The 26,063-nt window shown below is 38.0% G+C and overlaps 2 protein-coding genes across 2 annotated transcripts; both read right to left on the bottom strand.

Moving 5' to 3' along the window:
- Positions 1-867: 867 nt before the first annotated feature.
- LOC127988504 (uncharacterized) lies at positions 868-6,606 on the bottom strand. The gene is made up of 4 exons (XM_052591306.1): positions 6,488-6,606; positions 4,100-4,429; positions 3,532-3,822; positions 868-1,151 (listed from the first exon to the last, which is right to left on the bottom strand). The coding sequence occupies exons 1-4, from the start codon at positions 6,534-6,536 to the stop codon at positions 958-960; spliced, it is 864 nt and encodes a 287-aa protein (XP_052447266.1). The 5' UTR covers positions 6,537-6,606; the 3' UTR covers positions 868-957.
- A 5,312-nt stretch (positions 6,607-11,918) lies between these two features.
- LOC127988506 (uncharacterized) lies at positions 11,919-25,606 on the bottom strand. Its single transcript, XM_052591308.1, has 4 exons — positions 25,392-25,606; positions 24,772-25,077; positions 13,228-13,515; positions 11,919-13,010 (listed from the first exon to the last, which is right to left on the bottom strand). Exons 1-4 carry the CDS (start codon positions 25,435-25,437, stop codon positions 12,814-12,816), a joined length of 837 nt encoding a protein of 278 aa, XP_052447268.1. The 5' UTR covers positions 25,438-25,606; the 3' UTR covers positions 11,919-12,813.
- Positions 25,607-26,063: the final 457 nt, after the last annotated feature.

The raw sequence follows: 26,063 nt of genomic DNA, 5'->3' as shown, positions 1-26,063 counted from the left end.
AAATTCAGAGAGTGAGTTGCTATGACTACTAACATACCCTGAAAGTTACCTCCGTTCTTGGAACCGAAATTTGAGGTTATCTGCTTACTTACTCTTAAACATACCCAGGTATGTCACATAACCTGCTTTCTGGAATACCCCCCTGAGCTGCTATCAGATATCAAACAGATGTAAATGTAATTTTTCAGTATTAAAAACAACCTTTTCCAATAGAGTGGCCGCAGTTTCTGCTCTGGTTTTCATACTTCATCTGTCCCACACTCCTTCTTATACAAAACAGATAACATTGCATCATATTTGTCACCTATTGCTCCTGAGATCTTCAGCTTCCTGTAGAACTGCTTACAAGCATTTATTTTATCAGCAGCACATCAAACCGCAGCGTTTTTAGGTTAAAGTTCACTTGAAGGTCTTCTCTTTCATCTGCTCTCAACTGCTTAGTTGTTACTGTGCAAACAGATTTTACATTGGTTTATTGATACAGCTGATGTGTGCAGTTTAGTTGATCTATGTGGTTTTATTTTAGTGTGAAGTGTGAAACGGGGTTAAACTCAGGGTAAACAACGTTCTTAAAAATAAAGTTGCTTCATGATGCCATAAAGAACCTTTTTGTCTAAATGGTTCCATAAATAATGATTTTTATATCTGAAGAAACTTTCTGTTTTAGAAAAGGTTAATTGTGGCAAAAGAAGGTTCGTCAGATTACAAAAAAGTATGAAAGAGATTCTTTAAAGAACCTTTGACTAAATGATTCTTTGAGGAACCAATAATGGTTATTCTATGGCATCGCTGTGAAGAACCTTTTAAGCACCTTCATTTTTATAAGTGAAGAATTAAATTATGATAACATAAAAGAGTCCCGAAAAATTATTATGTTTAATGATTGTCAAATTAATCACAGTCGCAGTATTTTTTTGTAACAATGCTTTAGAACCATCTGTATTGTGAAAAGTTATATCAAAGCTGTTCAATCAGACCACCTTCCTGAGTATCTGATTTATCAGAGTTTGATAGCAATGTCTGCTGTTTTCTCTTTTGTTGAAGACTGGATCTGAATTCATAAACCAGCAAAGCAACAGTAGCCACGCCCACCAGAGCAGAGAGAGCCAATCGGATCACAGCTTCAGTAGAACCACAACAGTGGATGCAGTCTTGTGAGAAATGAAATTAACAACGTTACAAAACAGAAATATGATTTGAGGGGATATATATACAGATGCTGGTCATATAATTAGAATATCATCAAAAAGTTGATTTATTTCACTCATTCCATTAAAAAAGTGAATCTTGTATATTATATTCATTCATTACACACAGACTGATATATTTCAAATGTTTACTTCTTTTAGTTTTGATTATTATAACTGACATCTAAGGAAAATCCCAAATTTAATATCTCAGAAATTTCGAATATTGTGAAAAGGTTCAATATTGAAGACACCTGGTGCCACACTCTAATCAGTTAATTAACTCAAAACACCTGCACAGGCCTTTAAATGGCCTCTCAGTCTAGTTCTGTAGGCTACACAATCATGGGGAAGACTGCTGACTTGACAGTTGTCCAAAAGACTACCATTGACACAAGGAGGGCAAGACACAAAAGGCCATTGCAAAAGATGCTGGCTGTTCACAGAGCTCTGTGTCCAAGCTCATTAAAAGATTGGCGAAGGGAAGGAAAAGATGTGGTAGAAAAAAGTGTACAAGCAATAGGGATAACCGCACTTCAAGAACCACTACGCACATGCCAGACATGGGTTTCAGCTGTCGCATTCCTTGTGTCAAGCCACTCTTGAACAAAAGACAGCGTCAGAAGCGTCTCACTTTAAAAAGGACTGGACTGCTGCTGAGTGGTCGAAAGTTATGTTCTCTGATGAAAGTAAATTTTGTCCCATGTCTAGAAAGGTAATAAAAACATCTTCAAAGTAATCCATGTGACATCAGAGGGTCAGTTAGAATTTTTTGAAGCATCGAAAATACATTTTGGTCCAAAAATAACAAAAACTATAACTTTATTCAGCATTGTCTTCTCTTCCGTGTCTGTTGTGAGAGAGTTCAAAACAAAGCAGTTTTTTATATTCAGTTCGCGAACAAATCACTCGATGTAACCGGATCTTCTTGAACCAGTTCACCGAATCGAACTGAATCGTTTGAAACAGTTTGCGTCTCCAATAAGCATTAAATGACTTATGCTGTTAATTTTTTTTAATGTGGCCGACACTCCCTCTGAGTTAAAACAAACCAATTAAATGTCTCAAACCAGCAGGCCATTCTGGGTTGAGCGAGCAACTCCACAGAATGAGTGAGCAGAGCGGAATATTCAGAAATGCGCATTCCGCTCACGAGCTCTGATCAGAACAACCCCGAACCTCACTGTCTGCTGAACAGAAACATCAAAATAGACATAGCCAGACTAGACTATTACAAATTATGAGCCTAATGAATATTTTTTTTATAATTCTGAACAAAAATAGAATATATTATTTTTTTTTATTTATTTATTTTTTGTCTAGTTCCTACGTCTATGGCCCAATGATGCTACGATGAGCATTTACTGCTTTAAAAAAATGTAGGTCAGGAAGCTGGTCGTGTACAATATTTTCTTTTTTCTTTTTTTGCGGTCTTAGTTACAGGCAGGTTAGTTGAAAACATTGGTCAGGTGCAGGTTATTAAGACATTGACCCGCGCATCACTGCCATACACACATTTTCAATGGAGGGGAGGGACAGAAAGCTCTTGGACTAAATCTAAAATATCTTAAACTGTTTCGAAGATGAACGGTGGTCTTACGGGTTTGGAACGACATGAGGGTGAGTTATTAATGACATAATTTTCCTTTTTGGGTGAACTATCCCTTTAAGGACCATGGTATCTCTGTTCTTAATTGGCGAGCAAACCTATGGGGTTTGCTGGCCTGTAAAGAAAATCTTTGGGGTATTGTGAAGAGGAAGATGCGATATGCCAGACCAAACAATGCAGAAGAGCTTAAGGCCACTATCAGAGCAACCTGCCCTGACAGCAAGCAGTTTTGGTCCAGATTCGGCCCACATCTGGCCCGCATGGATTTCATGCGGGCCAGATGTGGGCCGGATCTGGGCCGACACTATGTTGCTGTCTGGGTGGTCTCTCATAACACCTGAGCAGTGCCACAGACTGATCGACTCCATGCCTCGCCGCATTGCTGCAGTAATTCAGGCAAAAGGAGCCACAACTAAGTATTGAGTGCTATACATGCTCATACTTTTCATGCTCATACTTTTCAGTTGGCCAAGATTTCTAAAAATACTTTCTTTGTATTGGTCTTAAGTAATATTCTAATTTTCTGAGGTACTGAATTTGGGATTTTCCTTAGTTGTTAGTTATAAGCATCAAAATTAAAAGAAATAAACATTTGAAATACATCAGTCTGTGTGTAATGAATGAATATAATATACAAGTTTCACTTTCTGAATGGAATTAGTGAGATAAATCAACTGTTTGATGATATTCTAATTATATGACCAGCACCTGTGTATATGTATATATATAGCGTACCTGTACGTGTGTGAAAACGTTGAGTGATGTCCAGATGTGTGGTCTGGTTACTGGTGAGACTGTGGAGCACACAGCTGTAGCTGTTTATATCCTGATATTCCACCTCCAGAGGAAGAGCGACACTGTTGCTGAGATCAGACTCACTGATGCTGGACAATAAACTGTTTCCTTTGTACCAGGAGAGAGTCACGTGACTCACATTGAACACAAAGCAAAACAGCACACATTTGGAGACTGATGATGAAGAATTTTGTGGACAGTAAATGGTGATGACAGGGATCGGCAGATGAGCTGAGGAAAAAAAATATGGTTATTTTATTTGGGCAAATAAAGAGTTGCTGGTAGCCATTGACTGCTGGGGAGCAGCAACTGTTTGGTTAATATCATTCTTTAAAATATATTCAGTGTTCAGCAGAAGAAAGAAAACTATAAAGAGGGAGTAAATGCTGACAGAAACTAAATTTTGGGGTGACATATCTATTTAAGATATGGCAATTGTTTCAGAGAAATCCTCTTCTGTGATGATGGACAATGTAAAAATTGGAGTGTGAAAAGTGTTTTAACTCACCATAGACAGTAAGATTGAATGTGTTGAGCGGTGTCTCTGTGCTGTTGCTGGCTACTTTATAAAGTCCAGTGTCTGTGATTCTGGATTTTGTGATGATCAGAGATCCGGTCTGATCCAGCTTCAATCTGCCTCTGAATCTCCCATCAGTATTATTATTATGAAACATATTCATATTGTTCTGTTTGCTGGTTTTAGCTATGAGAATGCCTTCAGGTCCAAACCTCCACTCAATCACATCATTTATCTGTATATCAGTACTATCAGTGTTTAGAGTGACAGAATCTCCCTCTATCACTGACACTGGAGTCAGTGCATCATCACCAAACACACCTGATGAGCACAGAAACATTAAGTCAGAAACAGGGTTTTAGTAGGCCTATTGCTATTTGTGAAATTAATTATACTGTTATAATTATAACTAATGTTCCCTCTAAGCTTCGTGCTTGTGTGCCCACACACTTCTTCCACTGCAGCCGTGCAGAAGAAACAATGTGCCGTGCACACGCATAAATGAGCTGGGAAAGTAATTTGCGAAAGCAAATTAATTTCAACGCTCGGGTAAACCACTAGATTTTCTTGAGTTGTTTCTTTTGCAACAATAAATATAGGAAGGTTTTCAAAAGGTATGATGTTCCTCAAATGTTGTTTAAACTTAATTTTGATTTAAAGTTCAACATTTAGGAACCTTGATTTGTATTATTCCAAGAACATAAAAAGACCCAGTTTCATTAATGTTGGTAGAATGTTATTTAAATGTTAGTATGATGTTCCTAAAACATTATTTCAATCACTAAAACACCTGCTGTAAACAAGCACTGAAAGAAAAAAAAATAAGTACTCAAACTACAGCTTTCTTCAGCCACAGCCTTAGATAAACTGAAGATAAAATACTTTAAATCTCTCAAGATCTGATTAAACAACTGAACATAAAGCATTACCAGCTTAAATTATTACTAATCAGATTAACTTTATTTCTGTCTCACTTCTACAGAAGTGTGTATAAAGAAAGAAGATGTCAATGTCTTATTTAATTTAATATTGTTCACTATCATGGAGATCAGTGTTTGCTTCAGCTGGGCTCTTAGCCCTCAACTTTCGTTCAGTTGTTTCTTTTCCTGCAATCAGTTGTTGTTTTTTTAAACCAAAAAAAGTAGAAAAAGAAGATCAATACATCTGTTCAAATAACAGCCAAACAACTGCATAAAAGTAGTTTAAACAACTAGTGTAACAGAAACACTGTTGGGTTTCAGGTGCCAAATGTACAAGAGTTTACACATAGTGTTACTGTTAACTTTTTAAAACATTTTTTGTGTTGATTGTCACCATTGTTGAGGATTGTATGCTAACAATATAAAATACAGTACATTAAAGTACATTACCTGTATATTATTTGCTATAAATTCATGGTAATTAGTTCGGTAGGGTTTTCTGGTAAAATTACAATAACATTTTAACAGTGTAGTTAGTACCGGTGAATGGATTTTACAGGTTTCATAGAAAGAGAATGATGTGCGCCAAATGAGTCACTGTAGAAACTGAATATTTTAACCGTTGCTGACAAAATAAGCTCAAATTTAGAGCCAATGCAAACGCAATGATATAAGAAATAAAATTTCATCATGTTTTAAAGAAGAGTGGCTTGATTAATTGCTGGAAATAGCGGATGATGAGTACAGAATGGTATCTGTTTCCTATTTAAATATAATTTATTCCCATGGAGCAAGGCTGATTTATTATCAGTATTGAATCGTTATGCTGCTTTATATATATATATATATATATATATATATATATATATATATATATATATATATATATATATATATATATATATATATATATATATATATGGAATCTGTGATATTTTTTCCTTTAATTCTTAAATTAATAAAAAGCTAAAAAGAACACAATTTATCTTTTCTAAAAATGTGACCAAAATGTCCATCCAATACAGAAAAGTTTTTCAATAGAGAAGATTTTGAGGGAACATTGATTATAACTACTAATCATTTGTTAGAACAAAATATTTTTTTTAACCTTGCACTTATTTTAATGGATAATCCAATAATTCACTATAACCTAAACCTTTCATGCTGAGAGGGAAAACACAGAAGTAGCTAGCCCACTTGAGTATTTTAGTCTGACAAAACTATTAAATAAATATTAGATGCAAAATGAATGATGAAAATAATGAATATATCAGAACATTGCGTAGGTTACATGGATAATTGATCAAATAAACATAAATGTTGATTTTGAAATGTTGATATTAACACAAATGCTCTTTTGTTGATTTTGATTGCTTCAATTGTCGTCATTTTTAATTCGCTTTGGATAAAAGCATCTGCTAATTGACTAAATCTAAATGAAGGCATATAAAAGACTTACCAGTAAGACTCCACAAGCACAAACAGAAGAAAATAAACGCCTCAAACATTTTCCAGCTGTTTTCCAAAGTTCCACAAGAGATAGAACGCCGCTGACACTTTTGAGTTTTTAATGTTTCATAAAGCTGTCCGTTTTTAGTGAAGTGGTTTAGTGAAGCTCTGCACTGAGTGTAAATGAACTCTTCCAGTAGCTCCACCCTTCAAAATGACACTGATCTACAGGAAGAACAACAGAGAATGTAAACCCTTTCTTAACCCTCTATGGCATGTTGATTCCAAGATGGCACGGCCAAGTTCATAAATGATCATAAATCATTCAGTTAACAGAGAAAACAAAAGTAAGTAAAAAATAAATAAAAACACAATCTATGCGGAGCGACCTGGATGGCGTCCTAACTCGGTGGCACCATCTTGAAATATTGAAAAATACAAATAAAATTAGCCAGTGAACAAATGAATGGTGCACAGTAAAAAACGTTGGGTTGTTTTTTTTAACCTAAACGTTGGGTTACACATATCGGTCAATGTGTTGGGTTATCTTAAAATTTGTTGGGTCATTTCATCGTTGGGTTATTTTTAGTTATAACCCAACTGTTGGGTTAAATATGTTTCCCGCTTCACTTCGTTCAAATTTTAACGGTCCAGTCAGTGACTCAGCATGGACATCAGCAGCAGCCTGCATGATTATGAGGTAAGTAACAGTTAATATAATCGTATTATGTATATAACTATTATAACATTAAGAAATGTGTCTGATACGTTAATTATATTTTTTTCATACGTTCAAAAAGTTTTGATTGCCTTTAGTCCGTTTGTTTCCCCCAGAGAATCAGATTGATTGTAAATGAATGATGTTCCTGTTAGTTCCTCAGCATTAATACATTCAAAGATTAGCTGCAAAACTTTTTAGACAAGTATTACATAAAGTTAATAAAAATGTCTGGTGAAATGTGAAAGTTTGACGAAATCATTAGAATTAAGCTAGAAAAACCGCACTGACCATTTATCGGATCGGACCAGTGAAAGAAGCTGCTCGAGCGAGCTCTGAGCTCACCTCACACACATCAGTCATGAGACAGACAGCAGACTCCGCGAGAATCGTTTGAATGAACCTACAATTTTCTGTTATAAAAGTTCAAAACCCTGACGAAAGAAAAGCACACAGTCGTGAGGCAATCCCCTCTTCCAGTGCCCCAAATATACATAATAAAATTAACGTTACTCATACAACAAACCTTGAAGAGGGGAGCCATATTCGTCTTAGTGCACCAGCACTCATTAATTGTGCAGTAAAAGTGTTTTAATGGTTTATTCATATTGAATATTGTTATGCATCTATTAGAATACCCTATAATTACAACAATTTCTCTTATGAAGCTAGATTAATTGACATGTTTTTTAAATGTGTTGTACTAAATGTGTTTATACTTATGTTTTAGACAATGGACTCTTTTGTGAAGGAAAAATTGCAACAATAGAACCTCTGCCTGTTAATTGAAACATTTCAAGGTAAGTAAACTATTTAAATTAATGATACATAAGTTTTCTTAGACCTATAACTTCCGAAAATTATGAAAAAAGACAAATGAGGTGAATGAAGTGTATTGCCGTATTCCGTCCAACAAAGCTTCCTTTCATTTACAGTGTACTTTTGTTCCTCCCTACAAGTCCATGGTAAAGGGTGGTCAAATTTACTCACAAATTGCCACAAATTTTCTAGAGGCAGTGTAAACTGGTTTAGTCTGTCTCTTGGTGCAAATGATAGTAGATCCCCAGTTTTAAAAAAAATTTTAACTTGTGCTTTCTCTGTACTTTTGTCATTTAAAGGCCTTCGTGCAGAAATTGTCTTTAAACCCTTCCTGCCATCTGCACCATACCACTCAAATGGAAAATGGTGTGCACATTATACACGGAAATGAAGTGGTCCTTCATTGACATTCAACCTGTAAGTAAAAGCAACACTTAAAATTACAGTGCCCTGTGTAGTCAGGTCACCTTTATTTATTTTGTATAAGCCACACGTTGTACAATACAAATCGTTCCAAGAAGATATTTTGAAAAAAATAAAATGATGACAGAATTTTCATTTTTGGGGGAATTTTCACTTAAACCAATTTTTTAAATTCGCTATATCTTTTAACTCATTTAAACTCACTCATTTGTAAAGTGAGTGTATCAATGAAATATCATCACAATGCATGTTAACTGAACTTTGTTTTTTAAATTATTTTAAGGTTGGCACTAATTAGTGCTGCACTTGAATCACGAGACAAGCCAGAATCCACATGTCCTGGTGCCTGGTGACAAGGAAAACTCCTCCCAAGATTTTATTATTTTAAACGGGGAGGCGATGGAACAGGAGATGATACTACAAGCAGTCGATCTGTGTTTTAAACTTGTCTTTGTATATGACATCTACTACCCAAAGCCCTATGCTCATATTTGAGAGGTCATATTTGAGAAAAAAAAAAAAAAAAAAAAAAAAAACTTTTTTTATTTTATTGATCATCAGTAGGTCCAGCAGTATATTTTTTATTATTATTACTTGATTTTATGATTATTTTTTGTTTTATTATTATATGTTATGTTCATTTTATTTGAAAGTCTTAATATTTGACAAGTATGGTAACCCATACTCAGAATTGGTGCTCTGCATTTAGCCCATCCAAGTGCACACACACACACACACACACACACACAGCAGTGAGAAGTGAACACTCACCCAGAGCAGTGGGCAGCCATAACCAGCACCTGGGGAGCAACTAGGCGTTCACTGCCTTGCTCATGGGTCATCAGTCATTATTGAGGGTGGGAGAGAGCGCTGTTCATTCACTCCCTCCACCTACAACTCCTGCCAGCACCGAGACTCAAACCTGCGACTTTCGGGTTACAGGTCCAACTCTCTAAACATTAGGCCACAGCTGTGAACTGTATTTGCACATTTGTTTGTTTTGATATGAATATGAATTGACACATTTGAACATCTTGAAAATGTCGGTTGTAGTTTTACACATTCCTGTACATTTAAATAAAATATTTTAAAATATATTTGTAAATGTGTTATTTGCATATTAAAATAAAATCTGAAATTTACAACAAAGTAGTTTCAAAATATGGTTGTATTAAGTCATTTTTAATAAAAATACTGATGTTAATTAATATAAATAATTAACTCAACTGATGGGTAACTTTTGACGCAGCAGGATTTTAACCCAATGGGTTGAGTTGAAATAACCCACAGATGGGAAGATGCTATACCAACCCATAGTTGGGTTACAGGTTGGGTTATTTTTAACCCAACATTTTTTAGTGTGGGTCAACGTGAAACCGCTAATAATTTTTATGCACTAACTGCACATTATCAGCAAAAACAGAACGATTTTGAAAGTACTCTTTGTAACGTTGAAGATTCCAGAAAAATCTTATTTCAATGAATATTATTTATGCTCAGTTAAAATCTTTTCACACCACTTTAGCACATTTATGCATACATGGCTGCTGGACCCTCTAACCCTCAGATGTTTGGTCTGATCAAAGTAATGAAATGATTCAATAAAACAATTCAACATTATTAACAGAACATAATTTTGTAACTATAATTTAGTGATATTTTTTTTTTTCAGTAGAGAACAATGACATACAGACCAAATGTATATTATATTAATATTGTGTTGCTATATACAGTAGCTTTTAATGACTGTAGAACACAGTTGTGTTTGTGACCCTTAATGTCACTGTGTGTATGATTTGGATCAAAGGTCAAAAGGTCAAACAAGCATATTTAAAAAAAATCTCATTAAAAAAACTGGTAAAAGGAAACAAGTTTGGGGTTACCAGTGGGGGACTAGTTCAGTGCTTCCTTACCAGAGTAGACTGAATCTTAGCAGATACAACTGATGTGATATGTAGAGGATAATGCCCATGAATTATCCTAATACATATGAAAAACAGATTAACTCCATCTAGTGGTTATAAGATGAATCACTAAGTGACCTCTGATCTGGTGCATTGAATCTGAATACAGGAAGTTGGATGTAAGATGACTTCAGAATATTAATTTGATGATGACAATGATAAAATGATAATGTGCCACTTCAGGTAAGTTGAACAACATGAATGCAAATCGAATCCAGCTTGATGTGTCATCATGAATCATGAGCTCCCACAGTACTGTCCCACTCTCAGAAATAGGCTATATTCTATATATATATAGAGAGAGAGAGAGAGAGTGAGAGAGAGAGAGAGAGAGAGAGAGAGAGAGAGAGAGAAAGAACACACAAAGAATAAACATGAACCATGAAATATCTAGTAATCTAGGTTCTGTGAGGAGATTAAGCTTCTCGATCAGCATCAGATCAAATCAAGATCTAAATCAAAACAGGATCAGGCTGTGAGTATGATTAAGATGAAAGGATCAGGCTATGAATATATGGGCTAAAGCATATAGTAATAAAAATGTATTGGTAACAGTTTGAAGTCCATTGACACTTGTTTTTTCGTGTTCGGTCACTAGTTGGCGCTTCAGCAGGGTCTTTATGAGAAATCAAATAAAAAAAATACTATAGTAATTTATAGTAAATACTTTAGTGTTTTCGAACCATACTATAGTAAAGTGTATTTTACTGTATATATTATAATTTTTACAACACATAGTTGATGAATGAGTGTAGTATTAACTATAGTGAACTGACAAACTGTAATAAATAATGTAATTTACGTTTTTACTATATTAAACTGTAGTGTATTTTAGTACATTATACACTATAGTTGTAGAACACTCAGTACAGTATTGTGTAAATTCATTTTTTTGTTACTTTATTTGCACAGAAATACATTTCTTATTCGTGTAGTGTAACACTCTTCAGATTGTTGTTACTTTTCAGTAACTCATATCAGTAGTTTTTGTCGGTCTGTGGAGTTTGATTGTGATTTGTGGAAAGCAGAGAAACCGTGACTGAACCAAACAAGGATTTTCTCAGTTGAACACAATGAAGATACTTGATCAGATCAAACATGTAGATCAGCAGAAGTCAGGAAACCAGTGGGGCTCAACACGAGAGTCAAATATAAACTGAAGATCATGCATTTACACTGCTCACTTCTTTTTTCATCATCTGGTTTCACATTTAACGCTTCATTCTGAAACTTCTCAGATGGGTGTTTTAATGGAAAACCACATCCATGATACATTTAGGTCGTTCTTCTTTTTAAAATTATATTATAAAATATACATATTATCAACTGTAGTTCTTCTTTTAAATGACCTGGTGGTGCTTGTAGAATTTTCTGGATAAAAAGTGATTTAGTTGTTATTAATTTTAATAATGTTAGCCATAGATCTTGTGATAGATCTGCTTCTCTCAGTGCTTGAATTCTCAGTTCTTGTTTGGTGCTCATGTGGATGCTACATAAAGACACCATGCTGAAATAAATAGTTTTTAACACATTTTTTATTAAATTGAATTAGTCATGCAGCAAACTGAAAATACAGATTTTACAATCAACAGTGAGCACAGATGAAGTCAAGTCAAGTCACCTTTATTTATAAAGTGCTTTAAACAAAAATAAGTGTGTCAAAGCAACTGAACACCATTCATTAAGAAAACAGTGTGTCAATAATGCAAAATGACAGTTAATGACAGTTCAGCTCAGTTCAGTTTAATTAGTATCTGTGAAATAATCTGCAATCAAGTCAATAATATCACTGTAAATAAATGATGTTGTCGTGTTTGCAAACAGAGTACATTTTTCCAGTGGTCAGAAATGAAGCCCAAAAATGTAATTAGGCTATATGAAATCATGATAATAATAATAATAATAATAATAAAAGATTATATGAAATATACTGCATAAACATTTTTTTCATATCTGATCTTGCATAGCAACTCTTAAGAATTTTTAGGCTATCACATTGAGAGAGATTACAGATGTTAATAAAAGAGACATACAGAACCATATATTCATCTAGCATTTTAATAATAGTGATCGCAGTCGGTTAGCAAGGCACTATTCTTTACAAAGGGGGACAAAAAAGTAACGTAAGAGCGGATGCTTTGTATAAATGTGAATGTGCAAAGTGCGAGGCTGCAGCCTAATCTACTTAAATTAGCTGAACATAAACACTCTGTTATGCTGCTTGTTATTACAGACTTGTATTTTTCTAACCTTTGTTTTTTTTAATTGTTTTCATAAGCAGACTGGTTTGTTTAATGCAACTTGATCATCTATGATAGGCTAAAGAATCTGAAGTCTCGCACAGAAAATAGCTTTTTTTTTTTTCTTCCAAACCTTATGATATTTTTTCCACCGGTTTGAAATTATATTTTCTCAGTGGAATTCTTCAAGGACATCTGCATATGTTAGATCCATGTCCATTGCTCTTTTCTCCATGCTTTTCTTCTGTTGAAGATTTCTGGTTCTGCATCCATTAACCAGATAGATCAGAATGACACCCACGAGCACGCCCAGAAGAAACGCGGGGCCCAATCGAATCATAGTTTCAGCAGAACTACAACTGGAACAGTCTTATGAGAGAAGAATAAGAAGAACGTTAGAAAGCTAAAAATATGATTCATGTAGTTTGGGGGAAATACAGCAAGTGACATTAGTGTCTGAGTTCAGTAGGAGAGTCTAGCGTTGGCATTGTTTTATTGTGAAAACCCAATCAATCACAGCACCAGCAGATTATGATTAATGGACCATAGACTGGCTAAATCATCGCTAATATCAGAGCTACATTACCTGAACAGATTTGAGTGGTGTCCAGGTGTTTGGTGTAGTTGCTGATGTGATTTTTCACTGCACAGCTGTAGGGGTTATTATCCTGATATTCCAGCTCCAGAGGAAGAGAGAGACTGATGCTGAGATCAGACACACTGATGCTGGACAATGAACTGTTTCCTTTGTACCAGGAGAGAGTCACATGACTCACATTGAACACTGAACACAGCAACAGACATTTTGATGACCTTTCTGATGATGATGAATACTGTGATGAGTGTCTCATAAAGACAGGAACAGGAACAGGAGCTGGAAAACATAACAGAGAAAGTAAAGTTATTACATCTATGCAGCGATTTGCATCGGCATGAGCGACTGCTAGAGATAGGATGTAGGTGTGCAGCAATGCTTTTTCCTGCTTAGAAGTGTTTTATTCACAAAAGGAGCATATACTTGTAGGGCATAGTATAAGGGCCATAGTATATGATAATGAACCATGACCTAATCAATTCTCTTTCCAACTCAAGACTGCATTGGTTTAGCGTAACGTGATTAAGGAACGAGCCAAAAATGATCGAATCTTTCAAAAACGACACATCACTACACCAGATACTAGCACATGTAATGCGATCATCTGACATGAAACAATATCAAAACTGTAACGTTATGGAATAAAATGTTGACCGATGAAGAGATATTTATTACAGTCAAGCTTTGGGGTGTTGATCGACTCCATCTACATTTTGATTATCATTCTGAATCCAATTCATAGTCTTTTTTCAGCTTTTTGTTCAAAATGTTAGTTCTTTATTTTTTATGAAACACATTAAAGTGTTTAAAAAAAAATATGCATGGAGCTTGAATAAAATGTTTGTTTTTTTACAAGCAGATACCCTGTTCTTTCTGTGGATGTGTACTCAAAGTTTGCTACTTTTATACATAAAGTATATTTTTATTGCTAGAAAGTAGGCCAATGTAGTCCAAAGGAGTATTGAAACAGTACACAAGTATACTAGAACACTGATATTTGTATACTTGCTACATAAAGTATACTTAAAATATACTTGAACTTTACTTAAGTATACTTAGTAAAATAAAATTGAAGTACACTACTTTTTCATAAGGGAAGTACTATTTAACCAGAGAATGAGACGTGTGAGAGGGAAGCATTGCCAACTTATTTTCATGGGAAATTACAAAAGAAAGGTAAATTTTTTTGCTAAAAGTTGCTAAATGACGTTGTGATGTCATTGCATGATGACATCATATAATCACGAAGAAAAATTGTCACTGCACCAAATCTCAGCAAAAAATAAATAAAAAATGCATATTTTATAAATATTTTTTGTTCCGAATTCTCCATGTTTTGCGTAGTGACAAAGATGCATACAGAATTGGCGCTGCCCGTAATGGTATAGTGCACAACCGGCACAGTTGCGGATCCTACGCTGATTAATAGACTGAGAATAAGCGTAATGCCAGAGAGTTGCATCAGCCGATCTGATCGGGAAGTTCTCTGGATTGCTCGCATTAAAAGGACATTATATGTGTAACGGACAAAAAACCTTGTACATGTCCTTCTATATTGATGCCAGAGCAATCATTAAAAGGCTATCATTGAGACAAGACTCTGAGTTCTCTGACAAGAATACTGTAGCGGTCAGTGCAGATCGATCCAGCTATAAATCCTAAATTAAACAGGGTCCTTCGAGCCGGATGCTGACTACTGCAGATATGTCGTTGCCTGATGATAACCTGTCCAGTCTAAATCAGTTAGCTGGGAGACCAGTGAGACAGAGTAAACTTCCTAAGCACCTGGACGACTATGTTGTGGACTATAATTTTCCAAGGTCAACTAGTCTCCCACCATGCTCACTAGAAACACAGCCAGAGCCTTCTGCAGTGGAAAAAGCATTCTCACCGAGTATGTCTACACCAGTACGACAAATAGAGCAGGTACAATCAAAGGATAAAATGTCCCTCAGAGAATTAATGGAGAACATCTTTGCAGCTGAAAGGGAGGAGTCAGCTGAGATTGCACATCTTACAAGTAGACTGTCTCTTTATGAGAAAAGGCAGCAGCGTCGACAGGATATGTTAAAACGCATTAATGCTTTCCTACTGGAGGAAGAAGCAGACAACCTCTCACTCCAAGTTGATATAGCATCTCAGAAGGGTGTACTTTCCCCTGAATCTGATCACAACATTTCCTCGACTGCTCCACACATCACAAAGACACCAGTTGACTTTCCAGAATCTCAGCCTGATATAATGAGCCCTAAACAAATGAGAACCGAATCACCTCTGATTTCATATGTTCCACTCATGCAGAAAGTGGTCCATAGTGCCATAAGAGCTCAGTCTGCCCAGCAAACACTTCCACTGAAGGAAATGAGTTCAATCCACTCAGTTCCATTATCATGCTTGGTTTCTCCACAATTCCCTACAGCTCCTGATACTGCTCTACAAGGACAGTTACTCCAACAAAAGCAATATGAAAATAAGTCACCTCCTGAACTTAGAAGGTGCTTAGGAGTTGATGGTGCCCCCTTTTGGTCCAAGCAGCAATGGGCTACTAATCCTCCAACTGGATTACATTCGATGCAACACGCTGTACCTTCAGTTTATACTGACTGTCAGCCCAATTATCCTGATACACACAGAGATCAGTACCCAGCACAACAAGTAGCTTGGCCACAGAATAGCAATTATCAGGCTGTTCCTCCACCCGCCATTAATTTATATGGAGCACCAAAACCTTCCATACCAGATTTTGCTATAGACAGTGAAAGAGATTTCGCCAATCTGAAACTAGCTTTGGATAATCTACTAGACTCTCACCCTGAGCTGTCAGAAAAATACAAATACCATGTGCTGCTTGAACATCTGAAGCTTCCAGAGGCTCAAATGATTGGACAGTCTTGTCGACATGAAGCTCGGCCATATACAGCAGCAATGCAGGCTCTACAGTTGCATTATGGACAACCACATCAATTAGCACAGAGCGAAATAGCAGCCATACTCAACACTTCAGATGTGAGAGTCGGCGATGCTAGTAGTTTTCAGTCATTTGCTCTGAGGGTTCACCTTCTTGTTAGTATGTTGCTGTCCCTGGAAGGCCCAAGAGGCATTGAACTCAGCTGTTGTTCCCATGTAGACAGGCTCCTCAGCAAACTTCCCAAGTATCTCAGAGACAACTTCATTGAGTTCCTACAGCTACAAGGCAAGCTGAACGTTGCCAGTCTCAATCCATACAATCTTCAGGACTTCTCTGGTTGGCTGCAGGGTAAAGCTCAACAACAGCGTCTATCCAGTAGACTAGTTGAACGTTATCAGAAAGAGAAATCCTCCTACTCACTTCAAGGAAGGGCTTCAACACAATCAAAAAGACAGGGTGCTTCAGTCTATCATGGCACAGAGCCTCAAATTGTCAAGACACCTAGGTCGGTACCTCAGCCCTCTCAATGGAAGAAATCCAAACTCCATTGTCTTTTCTGTCACAGCAAAGAGCATTACATAACCCAGTGTGCTGAAATAAAGGAGCAATCTGCAGAAAACCTCATGCAATGGATAGCAGAAGGAAAACGATGCTGGAAATGTGGCCGTTCCCACTGTCCAGAGGACTGTAACCTAAAGAAACCATGTGGAATCTGTGGGGAGATACATCTCCAAGTCCTTCATGGAATCGCTGAACAGCGAGCCAAGGTTAAGTCCACCAGTGCATTAAATAGTAGGATCTACCTCACACCTTCTAGTCCCTCAGGCCGTGTACTACTGAAAGTTGTACCTTTGTTTCTACATAATAAAGACAGAACAATTGCAACCTTTGCAATATTAGATGATGGGGCTGAACGTACCATGCTATTACCTGCTGCAGCTCAACAGCTTCATCTGGAAGGGAAAGAGGAAACCCTAGCCTTACGCACTATCCGTCCTGATGTCACATTTCTAGCTGGCTCAGTTGTAACCTTTGATGTATCCTCCAGAGCTAATCCAGGAGTCAGGTACAGAATTCATAATGCATTCAGTGCAGATGGATTAGATCTAGTGGAACAGAGCTACCCAGTTAAAGCTCTACAACGACGATATGCCCACTTGAGAGATATTCCACTGCAGTCATTCAAGAATGCTCAGCCCTTGTTGCTGATTGGCTCAGATAATAGCCCCCTGATCACTGCGGTGAAAACAGTTCATGTAGGTACTCAGGATGGACCAGTTGCAGTCTGTACAAAACTAGGCTGGGCTCTTCAAGGCCCTGAAGGTCTTAAAAATCGTGCAAATTACACCCATCAGAGTCTTTTTATCACCACATCAACAGCCTCTGATACCCTCTATAGAGATGTTGAGCGACTGTGGCAGCTGGATTCTTTACCTTACCGCAGTGAAAAGCTGTTGACTCGTTCAAAACAGGACCAAGAGTCTATCAAGACCCTAGATAGCAAAACCTGTAGGGTGCTAGTCGATGGAATTCAACGCTATGCCACTCCCTTATTAAGAACTGACAATTACCCCAAGCTGAATGCTCCTCATGAATCTGTGCTTGCCAATCTCCGCAGTACCGAAAAGAGACTCAAAGATCAACCAGAGAAAGCAACCGCCTATCGAGGTGAGATGAACAGACTTATTCAAGCAGGTTATGTAAAAGAGATCACAGCTAAAGAAGCTAATGAATCCGAGGAGTCATGGTATCTGCCACATCACCTTGTCTACCATAATGGAAAGGCACGTTTAGTGTTCAATTGTTCATTCGTATACAAGGATACATCTCTCAATGAGCAGCTTCTGCCAGGACCAAACCTGGGACCATCCCTCCTTGGGGTCCTACTGCGATTTCGAAAGCACAGTGTTGCAATCAGTGGAGACATCAAGGGTATGTTTCACCAGGTTCGCCTGTTACCCGAAGACAGACCCTTACTGAGATTCCTTTGGCGTGATTTGCAACGAGAGATTCCTCCGCAAGTATACGAATGGCAGGTACTGCCGTTCGGGACAACCAGTAGTCCCTGCTGTGCTATTTATGCACTGCAGAAGCACATCAAAGAACACCCACGCAGTACTTCCGACCTCATTCAGACTGTTGAATCCAGTTTCTACGTTGATAATTGTCTGGAGAGTCTACCTACTGCTGCAGCAGCCAAGACTAGGGTGGATGACTTGCGGGAAATAATGGCGGATGGTGGATTTGAAATTAGGCAGTGGACGAGCAACCAGTCATCAGTAGTGGCACACTTACCATCTGATTCTAGATCCAAGGACATGGAATTGTGGCTGAAACATGATCGGTGTGACCTTCAAGAACCCACATTAGGACTCTGTTGGAACTGTGGAACTGACACACTGGGTTACAGATACCGACCTATCGAGCATTCAGCATTGACAATGCGTACAGTTTACAAAATTCTAGCGAGTCAGTATGACCCTTTGGGTTTTATTACGCCTTATACAACCAGAGCTAAGATTCTCATACAGCAGCTATGGTCAAAGAAAAGAGACTGGGATGACCCAGACCTCCCTGCAGATCTGCGTGAATCTTGGAATGTCTGGGAGAGTGAATTACCCCACATCAGTACAGTTTCAGTCCCACGTTGTTATGTTCCTGAAGCAATGGATAAGCCTGGACTTGACCATCACCTCCATGTTTTCTGTGATGCATCAGAAAGGGCTTATGGAGCGGTAGCATACCTCTCTACAATTCATGAGGGCCTCACCAATGTCTCATTTATTATGGCCAGGTCAAAAGTGGCCCCTAAACGTCAACAGACCATGCCACGGTTAGAGTTGTGTGCAGTGCTGGCCGGAGCACAGCTGGCAAAATTAATCCAGACAGAACTGTCATCCTACTTACAAAAGACCACATTATGGACAGATTCTACAACTGTCCTAGAATGGCTACAGTCGGAGTCATGCCGGTTCAAGGTATTTGTCGGCACTCGTGTATCAGAAATACAGGAACTGACAGATCAGCGATCATGGCGTTATGTCGACTCACTTAATAACCCAGCTGATGACTTGACACGAGGCAAAACCCTTATAGAGCTTACTTCACCCAGCAGATGGAGTAAAGGGCCACCTTTCCTTTGGCAAGCTCCAGATAAATGGCCTAAGAGACCACACATGACTCAGCCATCTAAGTCCATTGAATTGAAAGGTCTGACATTCTGCAGTTTTGCATCAGTACCACAGAATATTCCAGATGCAAACCAGTTTAATTCATGGAAAGATTTGGTCGAGGCTGTACGTCAGCAATGTCACGGGGCGGCAGAGCCAAACCAGACTCAATTGATTAACAGTTACCGTGAAACAGAAGCTTATCTCCTACGAGCCTGCCAAGCACAAAGTTTTTCAGAAGAGCTTGTTTCTTTAAGAGCAGGCCGGCCAGTTCACATTAGCAGCAAACTCAGAAATCTAGCACCAGAGCTGGACCTGACAACAGACCTCATCAGAGTAGGTGGGAGGCTAAGGCAGTTACAGCAGGTCAGTGACCTTGATATCCATCCCATTGTCCTAGACCCTCGTCATCCCATTACCATGCTTCTTATTAAAGACTATGATGAACGGCTGCTACATGCTGGCTCTGAAAGATTATTTGCAGAAATCAGAAGACAATATTGGATCTTGAGAGGTCGACAAGTCATTAAAAGGTACCAACTTCACTGCCCAGATTGTCAAAGATGGAGAGCACAGCCTAAAGTTCCTCAAATGGCAGATTTGCCAACAGCTCGCCTCCGCATCTTCTCTCCACCTTTCTTCTCAACAGGAGTTGACTGTTTCGGGCCATTTATGACTAAGATAGGCAGACGAAATGAGAAACGGTGGGGAGTGATTTTTAAATGCCTGACGACACGTGCCATTCATTTGGATCTCCTTAATTCACTGGATACGGATGCCTTCTTACTAGCCCTCCGTAGGTTCATTGCACGGCGAGGCAAACCAGCAGAAATAATTTCCGATCAAGGCACAAATTTCAAAGGAGCTGACAGGGAACTCCGAACAGCTTTTAAGGAATTGGAACCGCAGCTTCAACAACAACTGGTAGATTACCAAATTGATTTCAAATTCAATCCTCCAAATGCACCACACTTCGGAGGAGCATGGGAGCGGGAGATTCGTTCCATCAAGAGTGCACTCCAGGTTGCCGTGGGAACTCAATCACTGTCAGAAGACGTACTTCACACCATCTTAATTGAAGTGGAAGGTATTCTTAATTCTAAGCCTCTTGGATACGTTTCTGCTGACGTGGCTAATCCCGACCCTATAACACCAAATATGCTTCTCATGGGGCGCCGAGACGCTTCTTTGCCACAAGCAGTCTATGCTTCGGAAACCATAGGACGCCGTAGGTGGCGGCATTGCCAGAACTTAATAGATCAGTTTTGGATCTGTTACCTACGAGATTACCTGCCAACCCTTCAGTCCCGCTACAAATGGCAGCAAGCAACCGAACCCATTACCCTGGATACAGTGGTGCTGATAATTGACCACAACCTACCACGAGCCCAATGGCCTGTAGGTCGTGTGTTGAAACTCATTCCAAGCAGAGATGGTTGCATTCGAACTGTTGAAATTCAAGTACGGGATAAAATTTACACACGACCTGTAGCCCGTCTTGTCCCTCTTCCAGGACTACCAGATAATATGGAAAATCTGCAAACATAAAGAATTCCACTAATTGACATATTTGCTACTCAAATATGGGGGCGGCTGTTCCGAATTCTCCATGTTTTGCGTAGTGACAAAGATGCATACAGAATTGGCGCTGCCCGTAATGGTATAGTGCACAACCGGCACAGTTGCGGATCCTACGCTGATTAATAGACTGAGAATAAGCGTAATGCCAGAGAGTTGCATCAGCCGATCTGATCGGGAAGTTCTCTGGATTGCTCGCATTAAAAGGACATTATATGTGTAACGGACAAAAAACCTTGTACATGTCCTTCTATATTGATGCCAGAGCAATCATTAAAAGGCTATCATTGAGACAAGACTCTGAGTTCTCTGACAAGAATACTGTAGCGGTCAGTGCAGATCGATCCAGCTATAAATCCTAAATTAAACATTTTTATTTGTTCATAAAGTAATTAAAATGGATAATATAATCATATAAAATATTTTTTAAAAACATTATTGAATTAAACCTATTGAACATTTTGTAACAATTACAATTTCATTTTTTTAGCTAGTAAACTAGTAAAATAATGCATTCTGAACAATTATAGGTTTAAGCAGTGTATTAGTAGTTTGTTAGTATACTACACTCTAAGAAATGTCTGTAAGTAATAATATAGTATAAAGGAATTTTCCATATTTATTTTTCACAGGTTTTTTTTTATCTGCATTTTAAATTACGCATTGTATTTTATGTTTTCGGTTTAAGGGGTTACAACAGATAATGGATAAAGCATAAATTCCTGGAAATTTACTACTTTTTCTATTTTACTAGATCCACTAACTGATCAACAATCACAGGTACAAGCTACTAACTAACAATGTATACCATAATAAGTGTGTTCAACTTGAAGCAGAACTGTGCAGACCGATCTGTATTTGACATCAAAGCACTGGGAAAACAGCCGCTTCAAGACGAACACACCTAAAACAGTTGCAAATAACAGTTAACTTAATTCACATGATGTCATTTGAATCAATTTTCAAAAGTTGCCGAAAGTTGAGATGGACTTTCGGAAAGAGATGGGTTTTAAGACGATTCTTGCTCGGACTGAGTTGGGCCGGTCATTCCACCAGGAGGGAACATTTAATTTAAAAGTCCTTAAAAGTGACTTTGTGCTTCTTTGGGACGACACAATCTAGCGACGTTCACTTCCAGACGTTCAACTTCCATTCAAGCTTCTAGAGGGCACATAAGTCTGATGTAATACATTTAGGTAAATGGGTGCAGAGCCACTCGTGGTTTTGTAGGCAAACATCAATGCCTTGGATTTTATGTGAGCAGCTATTGGTAGCCAGTGCAAATTGATAAAGAGAGGTGTGACATGTATTCTTTTTGGCTCATTAAAAATTAATCTTGCATTTTAATTTGCATTTGGATTGATTGTAAACGTTTCAAAGAATTGGCTGGAAGACCTGCCAAGAGAGCATTGAAATAGTCCAGCCTGGATGGAACAAGAGCTTGAATAAGGAAAGAAAGGGCTTGATCTTATTAATGTTGAATAAAGCAAATTTGCAGGACCGGACAGTTTTAGCAATGTGGTCTGAGAAAGTTAGCTGATCATCAATCATAACTCCAAGGCTTCTAGCTGTTTTTGAAGGAGTTATGGTTGAAGTGCCTAACTTGATGGTGAAATTGTGGTGAAACAATGGGTTTGCTGGAACCCCAAACAGTTCTGTCTTGTCAGGGTTGAGTTGAAGGTGATTGTCCTTTATCCAGCAAGAAATGTCTGTTAGACAAGCTGAGATGCGAATAGCTACCGTCGGATCATCAGGAAGGAATGAGAGATAGAGTTGAGTGTCATCAGCATAGCAGTGGTATGAAAAGCCATGTTTCAGAATGACAGAACCTAATGGTGCCATGTAGACCAAGAAGAGAAGTGGTCCAAGAACTGAGCCCTGAGGCACCCCAGTAGTTAGATGTTGTGACTTGGACACCTCACCTCTCCAAGATACTTTAAAGGACCTATCTGATAAGAGTAAGAGTCAAAACACTGAGGTGCCAGTAAGGTTGATAGGAGAATCTGGTGGTTAACCATGTCAAAAGCAGCGGACAGATCAAGCAGGATAAGTACTAAAGATTTGGATTCCACTCTTGCCAGTCTTAGGGCTTCAACAACTGAGAGCAAGGCAGTCTCAGTTGAATGTCCACTTCTGAAACCAGATTGGTTGCTGTCAAGGAAGTTGTTCTGCGTGAGAAATGCAGAGACTTGGTTGAACACCACTCGTTCAAGTGTTTTTGCAATGAAAGGAAGAAGGGAAACTGGTCTGTAGTTCTAAAGGAGTTCTTAAAGGAGATGAGATGGATCTCAATAGGATCAAGTAGTAGGATGATTAGAAAGGATGAGTTTGGAGACCTCTGCTTCAGAGAGTTAAGAGAAGGATGTGAATGAGTGTATGTTTGCTGGTGATTTGAGCTTAATGGATTTTGGTTTGGAAAATTGTGCACTGATGTTTTTAATTAGTCAGCTACTAGAGATGAAGCAGGAGGGAGAGGAGGAGGACAAAGAATTGAGGAAAATGTTTTAAAAGCATTGCAAGAGTTAGATGAATTGTTAATTTTGTTATGGTAGTATGTCATTTTAGCAGTGGAGACATTAGCAGAAAAGGAAGAGAGGAGTGACTGATACACATTAAGGTCAGTAGTATTTTTGGATTTGTGTCACGCCCTTTCAACAGCTCTAAGCTTAGAACGATGTTTGCGTAGAACATCAGATAACCAAGAGGCGGAAGGGGTGGTATGGGCTGGTCTGGAAGACAAGGGGCAAACAGTGTCTAAACAAGATGTAAGAGTGGAGCAGAAAGTATCAATAGCAATGTTAGTGAAGATTAAACCATTGCAGATAGCCGGGAGGATGAGAGTGAGCATAGGTTATGTCAAAAGATGACATGTGGAGGGGTATGTGATGTTTCAGGGACCATGTTGAGGTTAAGGGTGACGAGGAAGTGATCCGACAGGTGCAGTGGAGTAACCAGAACATGATCAGTAGAGCAGTGTCATGTATAAATAAGGGCCAGTTGGTTGCCTGATTTGTGAGTAGCAGTAGTTGACACTCGGTTGAGATCAAAAGAGGCACGCAGAGTGTGGAAATCAGCAAACAGAGGTTTATCTAGGTGGATGTTGAAATCTCCAAGCATAACTAGGGGAGTACCATCCTCAGAAAAGGTTGAGAGCAAAACATCTAATTCATCCAAAAAGTTACCTAGTGGTCCTGGGGGTCGATAGACAACTACAAAATGTATTTTAAGAGGGTAGGTAACAGTAACTGAATGAGATTCAAAAGAGCTGTTGATACCCAAAGATGGTAAAGGATGACATTTCCAATCATTAGAGATGAGCAGACCAGTACCTCCACCTCTTCAAATGGCGGGAGTGCGAAAATGAGAAATTATTGGAGAGCGCTGCAGGTGTAGCAGTGTCCTCTGGTTTGATCCAAGTCTCTGTGAGGGCCATGAGATTAAGCTTTGAATGACTAATAATAGAAATAAGGAAATCGGCTTTGTTTACAGCAGACTGGTATTTCCAGAGACCAACAGAAAAATAAAGTAGTGTATTAGCAGACATAGGCAAAGTGTGCAGGTTGTTAAGATTGCGCTGCCTACCATTGTGTGATGCATGGTTTGTGAGTGGTAGTGATAGAAAAAACTAGTGATAGATAGTGATAGAACAAAACGCAAAATGAATTCAGCTGAACACACTTTACTGTTTCACAAAAATGGTCAGCAAGCGCACGAGACTGACCACATATGCTATAGAGTACGAGACCAAGCGCAGCATTTAGCAATACGATACAAAGAGCAGCTGACACAAATGAATCTATATTTCCATTATCAGATGAATTTCGACATTGATTGACAATGTTAAAGGGTGAATATACTGTATACCAAACATATACTCACCATAGACACCAAGTCTGAATGTGTATAGTACAGCACTTGTTTTAGTTCTGGTTACTATATATTCTCCAGAGTCTGTGGTGCTGGTGTTTATGATGCTCAGTGATCCAGTCCGATCCAGGTTCAGTCTGTCTCTAAATCTCCCACCAGCACTATCTTTATAAAATTTGAAGTCATTTATCTCTTTGACTTCAGCTAAGAGAATTTTGGTTGGTCCAAACCTCCACTCGATCTCATCGTCTCTCTGTATGTATAGAGTGACTGAATCTCCCACCGACACTGACTTCACTTCATCAACACCAGACACGCCTGGAGCACAAACAGAAATTAATTGCTGTAAACAATTCTTTTTTATTATTATTATTAATAAAAAAAATAATAATTGCAACAACTCTTTGACTTGATTTTCAATGCATAATCAAAGTAAGTTAACATAATATAAGATAAGATAAGATAAGATAAGATAAGATAAGATAAGATAAGGGTAAACATTTGTTTTGCTTACTTGAGTTGTTAATCACATCGATTGATTTACAGTCATCATTATAAGACATTAACAGTGCATGCAAAATCGTTTTCATTGCTTCTGTATGTACTGACACCATAAAACATTTTAAACTTACCAACTAGACACCACAAGAAAAACTGGAAAAAAATCAGGTGAAGCATTTTCTTCAGCAGTTTGAAGACCAGAACAGTTAAAAAAAAAAAATTAAGTCCTCAATACTGAAAATAAGATTTTTATATCAGTACGAAATGTTTTATCAAAGGTCTCGGTATGACTGAAAATGTCACACTGAAGTTGAGATGCATCAGAGATGGCAGTCTGTGGTTTGTGCACTTCCCTTCAGAGTGTGCAGGGCTTCTATATAGACTTATTTGGAGGTGACGTCTAATAACACTTTTGGCTTTGTTCCTCCGGTGTGATATTTCAAGACTGTTTTGCATTTCCCCTATGGTATAAGGGCACATTATCAGATATTAGCAGTGATCGAATTGTAAAAAACTTTTTAAAAATTCTGGGAGAATTTGGTGGGTTGAGGATCCTGTATCTTACTTTAGATAATAACAAAATTGGCCAAATTTGTAGACACATTTTTATTAAAGAAAAATATTTAGCTTTCATAAAATGAAATATGATTTATACACTGGTTTCCTTCTGGGGTAACATTGGTATCACTTTTGTCTATAAATAAATTATTATATGTCTTTTTGTGCTGGTATCTTGGGTGGTTTAGGTCTGTCATGGATAAATTGTAACATGGGGTTGGGGTTTCATGTTCATTGCTCTCATG

This window comes from Carassius gibelio, chromosome B22 (assembly GCF_023724105.1).
Source record: "Carassius gibelio isolate Cgi1373 ecotype wild population from Czech Republic chromosome B22, carGib1.2-hapl.c, whole genome shotgun sequence".
Classification (NCBI taxonomy): domain Eukaryota; kingdom Metazoa; phylum Chordata; class Actinopteri; order Cypriniformes; family Cyprinidae; genus Carassius; species Carassius gibelio.
This window is presented reverse-complemented; position numbering and strand designations above follow the sequence as displayed.